The sequence below is a fragment of the Ipomoea triloba genome, chromosome 5 (assembly GCF_003576645.1).
Source record: "Ipomoea triloba cultivar NCNSP0323 chromosome 5, ASM357664v1".
NCBI classification, from domain to species: domain Eukaryota; kingdom Viridiplantae; phylum Streptophyta; class Magnoliopsida; order Solanales; family Convolvulaceae; genus Ipomoea; species Ipomoea triloba.
In genome coordinates, this window is record NC_044920.1 from 27,235,635 (window position 1) to 27,245,575 (window position 9,941).

Genomic DNA, 9,941 nt, shown 5'->3' on the forward strand with positions numbered 1-9,941 from the left:
GAAAATATTATATGGAATTTCGTATTTTACTCACCACTTTTAATAAAAATATGAGAAAATTGTCATTTTGGTCTTACTGACTATTGGGGTCCTATTAATTTCATTCCACGACTTTCAAAAGTGTTAATTGCATACCCTGACTATTCAATTTTTGTCAATTTTGGACACTCCGGCCAAATTGATGGCCAATTTAGGCCGGAATGTCTTAATTACTCCGTTAAGCCTTAATGTGAAGGGCAAAATAGTCTTTTCCAATAGTCTTGCCGGAAATGTAACCTAGAATCACGTATTGGCACCGTCAGTACCGAAAGCTCTAGGTTGAGGCAACTCCATCCACTCTCCTTCTTCGCGATTTTCCGAAATTCAACTGAATTTCCGATGGACGCAGCGGAATTCGACAATAAAAATGTAATTATACTATACGATCCATCAAACCTCTTCCCTACGGCGACCAGAAGGCTTAGCGAGGCAGGTGGGGTTATGATCTCCGGCCATGATAACCACGAACTTAGGCTCCATTTCTAGCTGCATCACGCTCGCCGGCGCGGCCGCCGGTTTCTGATCGCGACGGCCACGGTTACTCTCATCGCCTTCTCTAGAAGATTCCTCGACGCAACATGAACAAGCCAGAATGAGCAATGCTAGGGTTATGAGTCCCAACATCACAACCAGGCCGCCGAAGAGGTAAGGAATCGGCGAATTCCAGCGATGAACCCCAGTCGCAGCGCCCACCGCCGAAGTCTCGTTGTGTGCTGGTAAGAAATTTAAATTCTTCAGCTGACGTTTAGATCCGCCTCCCGCCGATGATGGGAGGTGCATTCAGGAGCTTTTTTTACAGCTCGGCGACTTTTTCCGGCGAAAAACAGCAAAACATGAAGAAAAAAATGCTTAACAATGGAGATCCAGAACCAGAGCTGAAGAAGATGAATACCTATGAGATACACACACACACAATGAAGAATTCGGGTCGAAAATCAAACCCAGCTCACGCAATTCTCCCGGCAGAATGAGGAAGTGATCCAATCCAATCCAAGACTATTGGAAAAGACTACTTTGCCCTTCACATTAAGGCTTAACGGAGTAATTAAGACATTCCGGCCAAAATTGGCTGTCAATTTGGCCGGAGTGTCCAAAATTGACAGAAATTGAATAGTCAGGGTATGCAATTAATACTTTTGAAAGTCGTTGACTGAAATTAATAAGACCCAATAGTCAGTAGACCAAAATGACAATTTTCTCTAAAAATATTTAATTTTTGTTTGAGACATCATGAAGTAAAAGTGATGGAGTATAATTTAGAAGTATATGTATTATAACTATTATTTTAAAGTAACACGAATAAATATTATTTTTGTGTAATAATTCATAAATTATGTATAAAACATAAATTGTATTCGAAAGATTTAATTTGTTTTGGTACTATTGACTTTATTAGAATGTAGTATCCCATAAAGAGTCAACATTCGCCTCCACTGAGATTCGAATCCACTCCTCACTCCCCTCTGTGTGGGAGTGTAAACAAGATATCACTAGACCACAAGGTCTTTGGCCGAAATATTCAATATGATTGGTTTAATAAATAAAATATTGATAAAAAATAAAAATTAAACTAAATATGAAATTATGTTTTAAAAAAAAATTATGTTTTATCCACATAAAATTATATGCGATTGGCGGGTTGTTTTACTTGTTTAGGTAGTACGTTCATGTACCACTATAAATATTTTTTAAAAAAATTAGATTTTTATATATAACTAATTTGCCGTCCAAAAGGAAAAAATAATCAATTATTAGAACCTTTTAAATATTTTTTAAAATTGAATGGTTGACTAAGCTTATTTGAATTGATTGTGTATTATAATAACGATGATGATAATAATAATAAATTAATAATAATAATAATAATATTTTTTTAATACCTAATAATAATAATATAGTTCAACATATATGATAAGAATTTTTATAGTGTAAATATCTAATATTGAAATATACTAAGTATATACTTGTTGCCAAAATTAATAATGCGAAGTATATGGTGATTAATTATTTATTTATGGTAAGTATTACACTTATTTAATTAATTTTATATCCTAATGATACACAAATTTAATTGATTTCTACTACATATTAGAGGGTAGTTACTAATTAGACTACAATAAATAATCATATGCAAAAGTGACGACCCCTTTAATTGAAAGTCAATCCTAGAGAATGGTAAAGTTTCATAGAATTTTTCTAATAAAATTAATGAAGGTCTTGAAAATCACTAGTTAAAAGTACTCCATAATACTCCGTAGTTATTAATGATTGTCATGACAACTCTATTGAGAAGGTCTTCTTCCATATTCGGATGAAAATCAGACTGAAAAGTAGAAATCCTCGTTTCCGTCCAATATGGAAGAAGAAAGAGCTATCTTGGTAGCCAACTATTAAAAAATAAAAATTAGCATTATTATTTTTGTATTTAAATACATGACACAATAACATTCAAGATACATATGGATCATGGATGTCAAGTCAACTACTTTTAATAGGTTATATGATAGTAACCTATCAAATGAATTAATTACACCATTTTTCAAGTTTGGGTGCTTAATTGAAATGTCTCCTTATTTTTTTAGGATGTTAATTGTACTTTGTAGAATATTTTGGCTCTGTTTGGCAGAGCTTATTTAGGAACTTATAGCTTATTTTAAGCTACTAATAAGCTATAAGCTCTGTTTGGTAATGTTCCTAAAATAAGTTAGTAGCTTAAAATAGGAGCTTATTTTTGAACGCTACCTAAGATAGCGTTTCAAAATAAGCTATTAGCTTCCTAACTTTTTTTTCCATCTTTAACCTTATTATTTTAAAGAAATGACATCATTTACCCTTCCCAATTAAAACCCTTTTCTATTCTTATTTATTCGCAATTTTCACGCTAATCGCTTCATCTTCATTCACTCTCCGCAGAAGCATCGCCCATCAGCCACCTCGCTCCGCAGTCTGCAACCGGCCAATCGCAATATCATCCGTCTGTAGGTATGTATATATTTATTTTGTTGTATTACTTGTATATTTTTTTTTCTATTGCATCTCGTATATCCGTAAGCTTGTATATGATATATATTTCATTGTATTACTTGTATTACTTGAATGGTTGGACTGCGTGTATATGATATATATTTCATGTATTCCTTCATTTTATTTATTTATTTATATATATATATATATTAATGTAATCTGCAGTGTTTTTGATATAATATATATATTAATTTAATCTACGGTGTTTTTGATATAATATATATATTAATGTAATCTGCAGTGTTTGTTTTTTATATAATATATATATATATATTAATGAAATCTACAGCGTTTTTGATATAATGTAATTTGAAGAATTAAAGTAAGTTTCTGCAGTGTTTGTAATCTGTAGGATTCTACTCAAGTTTTATCAATGTAATCTGCAGTGTTTGTTTTTGATATAATATATATTAATGAAATCTGCAGTGTTTTTGATATAATGTAATTTGAAGAATTAAAGTAAGTTTCTGCAGTGTTTGTAATCTGTAGGATTCAACCCAAGTTTTATCAATGTAATTATATTCGGAAGAATTCACAAGATGACATGATGTTTAATGTGTTTGAGCAGCATCCAGATTACATACCGCCCGATGAACTTCAAGATTCAAGTAGTAATACCTCCACCAACGAAAGTTTAAGTCAGACCTCTACTGAGATGAAGGAGATTCGCAACAATATTGCAACTTCATTATGGGATGCTAGATCATGATTTGCTAATAGTTTTATTTTCAAACGTTAAATTTTAATATGTAAACAAACAAATTTAAATTTTATGAAGATGCCCTTTTTAGTCTTTTTACATTTATCAGCTTATCAAAAAGCTAATTTTACCAAACACTTTTAAGCATAACAGCTCACCTGTTTCAGCAACTTATAGCTTTTCAGCTTTCAGCTCATTTTCAGCTTTCAGCTACCTTTTCAACTAGGTTTGCCAAACATAGCCTTTGAGAATTTGACATTTTATCTCATAAAAAAAAATGAACTAATAGAGCCTGCTCTAAACAATTACTTTTTTTTTTTTTTTTGAAAATGCTCTAAACAATTACTAAATACAATGCTTGTGTACGAATAATAAACATACTCTCTCGTGATAGCACCCACCATAAGTTCAAACAATGAAATTAATAACTTCAATAATTTTTTTTCACCGATCAAATAATGAAATGATTTTTTCATGAAATTTTAATTCTATTTAACCTCAGGTATTTGTCTGGAACAAGTCCTTAAAGCTTCGAAGACTTTTGGTAAAAGTTTTGGCTAATTGAGTGTGAAAGAGGAGTGGGACATCCAACACTTTAAAGAAGAACTAAAAAGAGCAAGGATTAGTCGGTTAGACTCAAAACCTTAAAGGGACTGAGAGAAGTCAAAACACTTTGTGGATTTACCAAAAAAATATATATATACTGTAATTATTTGCAGAAAGTTGAAATAAAAACACATGAATATTAAAGAAAGAAAAAAAGCTAAGAGAATGATTACTTCAACAAAGATCAGCCCAATCTGATTTCAGAGTTGTAATAGAGGGCAAACAAATACATTAAACTCCACCAATCTACTAATTCTCATTCTTGATATCACCGTTTTCTTCAATAATGGTGTCACTTTTCTTGGTATCGCCATTTTCCTTAACCAAGCTCTCAGCTTTCTTGGTGGCTTCTTCCTTTTCCTTTGCTGCAGCAGCCTTGGTTCTCTCTTCTTCCTCAGCTTTCAACCTTGCTTCTTCTTTTGCAGCTTCCAGAGACTTGATCAATCTCTTCAGGCACGTGTCTGCTTTCTCTCTTCCAGATTTGGGCATCAAATTCTCAGAAACATCTGCAGGGGTGATTTTAGTTTCCCCCAGCAAACCTCTGATTTCTGGGAAAAGTTCGTGGGATTCAATGTCCAGATAGTTTTTGGCCAAAACCTTGAAAGCTTCAAAGCAACAATAGGAGAGCTCAATATGGCTGTCCATCCGCCCTCTCCGAATCAGAGCAGGGTCGAGCTTTTCGATATAATTGGTGGTGAAAACTATGATTCTTTCTTCTCCAATGGCGGACCAGAGTCCATCAATGACGTTTAGAAGGCCTGATAGAGTCACCTCACTCCCCTTCTTCTTCTCTGTTTCCTTGAGTAATTGTTTCTTGATTGGATCTTTCTCTTCTTTTTCCTTGTCTTCCTCTTTCTCTTCTTTTTTCTCCTTCCTCTGCCCTGTTAGGTCTAGAGAGCAATCGATATCTTCGATTACAATGATGGATTTGCAGGAAGTTTCTATCAACAGCTTCCTCAGCTCGCTGTTATCCTTCACGGCCGTGAGCTCGAGATCATACACATCGTACTGCAGAAGATTGGCCATGGCGGCGATCATGCTAGACTTCCCTGTTCCAGGCGGGCCGTGGAGGAGATATCCCCGTTTCCAGGCCTTGCCTATCTTCGCATAATAGTCTTTCGAGTTCGTAAAATTGTGAAGCTCTTCCATGATTTCTTGTTTCCGGGTTGGTTCCATAGCTAGGGTTTTGAAAGTGGAAGGATGCTTGAAGACAACATGGCTCCATTTGGTACTCTTCCTCCCACGCCATTCATCACTCTTGTTGTTGGTGTAAAGCCTCCGCTTCCTGTCCCTCACAGCTATGGCTTCGCCTGGTCCAGAAGTCTCGGTCCCTCCTGTGAAACTTAAGCTGGAAAAATCGCTTCTCGTCCTCCCTGGGGAAGTACGAGATTGTGTGACGATTGGGCGGGTGCTGGTTGGAGCTCCACCAAACATTAATCCCTTCAAACACATCAGTCACCTCTTCGTGGTTGTCCATGCTGAGAACCAACCCTTGGGTGGGTGCTATCCTTGACGCCTTTGGCCACGAGGCGCTTGGCATTATTGGAGGAATTATAGCTTAGGTACCTCTCAATCGTCACGAACACTTTGCTGCGGTCGAAGAGCTCCTCGTTTTCAAACTCATGGAAGGTGATGTGGATGTATGGGTAGAAAAAACAGTAAATTTTGTGGGCATGGGTGATGATATAAGTGCGAATTTGATTTGGGAAATAGTTCTGGTACAAGGTCCAGATGAACATGAGTGCTGCAAGTGAAGGGCCTAGCTGAGACCAGACATCCCCCATCATCATCATCTTCGATCTCCTTCAATTCTTGATTTGTGGATTTAGGTAGTACCGTGGTAACCTCTTATACTTGGTATTGGTGTATTGGACGAAATTTACAACTTTAGTATAATTTATCAAGTTGCGCGAGTACATGAAAATGAGGGACTAGATGATGGGATATGGGCCTCCAAGACCGTAAAAGTAACAAGGGAAGACGGGACAACAAGAAAAGACGGGAGGAGTCACTGAGCCGATTAGAAATAAGGGATCGGGCGGATAGAATCACAGCGAGGGGAGACACGAAGTAAAGAGAGTTGTCAGGCCAATCAAGTGGTGAGACCAATAAAAAGGAGTCAGATCGCAGGAGCCAGAATCAATGAGTCGGTTGGAGCCTGTTAAATATCCAAGCTGGGTGAAGGAGGCAGGAGGTCCTTAGCGAGGCAGTCGTCCAGAGAGAGGGAAGCATTACCAAGGCTGACAGTCCTGACTGAGTGGGTGACGGGGCCAGGCGTCTTTACCAAGCGGGCGAAGGAGACATGCCGAGTAGATGAATGAAGGAGTCAGGAAGTCGTAGTCAAATGAATGGAGGAGCCGAACCATTGGATCTGAGTAGTGGCAAGAGTCAGTCGAGCACAACAGAGCGTAGTCCCAGGTGAATCGATGGAACACCCCATTAACGAGGAGTTAGTGGTAATGATGATAAGGATTGTTGATGGAGATAATGAGCCGGGCGAGATTAAATAGCATTTATAGTCTTTATTACCTTTAATTACTTCATTTATTGCATTAATGGTTGGCCTGGTGCAACAGCCACCTTGGTCTATATAAAAGGCTTGAAAAGGCACTGTAGGAGGGGTTAAGCAATTTTAATATACACAAGAGGATTTGAGAGTGAATTATCATCTTTTCTCGTGAATCTTAACATTTTCCGGTTGTGTTGGTTTATTGGTAGATTGCCCTAAAAGTCTAGAAATCAACAATAACTTAGGGATGAAAACTGAAAAGTAAGAATGATTGACACTCAATGGAGAATTCTTCAATTACCCTATAACTTAGGGACAAGAATAGTACAATTTTCACAAAATTAAAAATTACGTTAAGTTACAAGCGGTTGGCCGGTTGTTTAGGTAGTACGTTCATGTACCACTACGTATATTTTAAAAAATTTAGATTTTTATATAACTAATTGGCCGTTCAAAAGGAAAAAATAATCAATTATTAGACCTTTTTTTTTTTTGGAAAAAATTATTAGACCTTTTTCTAATTGAATGGTTGACGAAGGTTATTTGAATTGATTGTGTATAATAATAATAATAATAATAATAATAATAATAATAATAATAATATATAGTTCAAATATATGATAACTATTTTGTACTCAAAAAAATATGATAACTATTTTTATAGTGTTAAATGTCTAATATTGAAATATACAAAGTATACTTGTTACCAAAATTAATAATATGAAGTATATGGTGATTAATTATTTATTTATGGTAAGTATTACACTTATTTAATTAATTTTATATGCTAATGATACACAAAAATAATTAATTTCTACTACATATTAGAGGGTAGTTACTAATTAGACTACAATAAATAATCAAAGGAAAAGCCGTAATGAGATCCTTTCAATTGAAAATCAATCCTAGAGAATTGTAAAGTTTCATAAAGTTTTTCTATGTGAGTAATATATTGAAAACTAAGTAGAAAATAACAATAGCATTACATTGACATGTCCAAAATCCTGGTTTAAATATAAAAGTTGAAATTAAATATTTAGTAATTAGGTGGGGAAGAAGCTAATACGAACAATAATCTCTACTAATTCTCATTCTTTAATTTGTATAACCATTTTCTATAACCATGGTGTCAATTTTCTTGGCATCGCCATTTTCCTTAACCAAGCTCTCCTCAGCTTTCATGGTGGCTTCTTCCTTTTCCTTTGCCTTGCTTCTCTCTTCTTCCTCAGCTTTCAACCTCGCTTTTTCTTTTGCAGTTTCCAGATACTCGATCAATCTCTTCAGGCACGTCTCTGCTTTCTCTCCACCAGATTTGGGCATCAAATTCTCAGCAACATCAGCAGGGGTGACTTTAGTTTCCCCCAGCAAAACTCTGATTTCTGGAAAAAGTTCGTGGGATTCAATGTCTAGATAGTTTTTGGCTAGAACCTTGAAAGCTTCAAAGCAGCAATAAGAGAGCTCAATATGGTTGTCCATCCTCCCTTTCCGAATTAGGGCAGGGTCGAGCTTTTGGATGTAATTGGTGGTGAAAACTATGATTCTTTCTTCTCCAATGGCGGACCAGAGTCCATCGATGACGTTTAGAAGGCCTGATAGAGTCACCTGATTCACCTCATTGTCCTTCTTCTCTGTTTCCTTGAGTAATTGTTTCTTGATTGGATCTATCTCTTCTTTTTCCCTTTCCTTCTTCCTCTGCCCTGTTAGGTCTAGAGAGCAATCGATATCTTCGATTACAATGATGGATTTGCAGGAAGTTTCAATCAACAGCTTCCTCAGGTCGATGTTATCTTTCACGGCGGTTAATTCGAGATCATACACATCGTACTGCAGAAGATTGGCCATGGCGGCGATCATGCTAGATTTCCCTGTTCCAGGCGGGCCGTGGAGGAGATATCCCCGTTTCCAGGCCTTGCCAATCTTGGCATAATAGTCCTTGGAGTTGCTGAAATTGTGAAGCTCTTCCATGATTTCTTGTTTCCGGGTCGGTTCCATAGCTAGGGTTTTGAAATTGGAAGGGTGCTTGAAGATCACATGGCTCCATTCGGTGCTCCTCCATCCATGCCAGTGATCACTCTTGTTGTTGGTGTAAAGCTTCCGTTTCCTGTCCCTCACAGCTATGGCTTCTCCCTCATCCAAAACATGTTTCAGGTAAGACTGTGTAATCAGGTCTCGGTCCCTCCTGTGAAACTTAAGCTGGAAAAATTTCTTCTCGTCCTCCTTGGGAAAGTACGAGATCATGTGTCCATTGGTAGGGTGCTGGTGGGAGCTCCACCAAACCTTAATCCCTCGAAACACATCGGTCACCTCTTCGTGGTCGTCCATGGTGAGAACCAAGGCCTGGGTGCTATCCTTGACACCTTTGGCCACGAGACGCTTGGCATTATTGGAAGAATTATGGCTTAGATACCTCTCAATGGCTAAGAATAATTTACTGCGGTCAAAGAGCTCCTCGTGGTCATATTCATGGAAGGTGATGTGGATGTATGGGTAGAAAAAATAGTGAATTTTGTGGAGTTGGGTGATGATATAATTGCTAATTTGATATGGGAAAAAATTCTGGTACAAGGTCCAGATGAACATGAGTGTTGCAAGTGAAGGACCCATCATCATCATCATCTTCGATCTCCTTCAATTCTTGATTTCCTTCGCTAGCACGTATACGGACTAAATAAGAAGATTACTGCTGATTAAATTGAATGGCTATATAAGACTTCTATTTTATTTGAATACAAACACTACAATGAAAGCTAATCAGAATACTACTTCCAGTATACATCTTAGGACTTTCATGGCTCCTATATATACCATACAGTCTTGGTCGTCAAGAAACGTTAGGGTGGTAAATGATAATTAAGAAATGAGTTAATTACTTATTTGGTCCCTCGACTATTGGGATTTCACCACTTTGGTCCTCGACAATTTTTCTTGCCCAATGAAGTCCTCGACTTTGAAAAAATTAACCAATTTGGTCCTCCGTTTATTTTACCATTTGATATCCATTAAATCGGGACCAAATTGGTAATTTTCACTATAGTCAAGGGACCATTTCAGTCAAAATTAATT

The 9,941-nt window shown here is 36.7% G+C and overlaps 1 protein-coding gene and 1 pseudogene across 1 annotated transcript; both read right to left on the minus strand.

The window, feature by feature from the left end:
* Positions 1-4,618: 4,618 nt before the first annotated feature.
* On the minus strand, positions 4,619-6,166 carry LOC116020497 (annotated as a pseudogene).
* Positions 6,167-7,881: 1,715 nt separating this feature from the next.
* Positions 7,882-9,493, minus strand: LOC116020986 (AAA-ATPase ASD, mitochondrial-like). Its single transcript, XM_031261572.1, has one exon. The coding sequence runs from the start codon at positions 9,489-9,491 to the stop codon at positions 7,974-7,976; it is 1,518 nt and encodes a 505-aa protein (XP_031117432.1). The 5' UTR covers positions 9,492-9,493; the 3' UTR covers positions 7,882-7,973.
* Positions 9,494-9,941: the final 448 nt, after the last annotated feature.

Coding starts and splice junctions, on each gene's coding strand:
- LOC116020986 (XM_031261572.1), bottom strand. CDS start 9,491: ATGATGATGATGGGTCCTTCACTTGCAACACTCATGTTCATCTGGACC.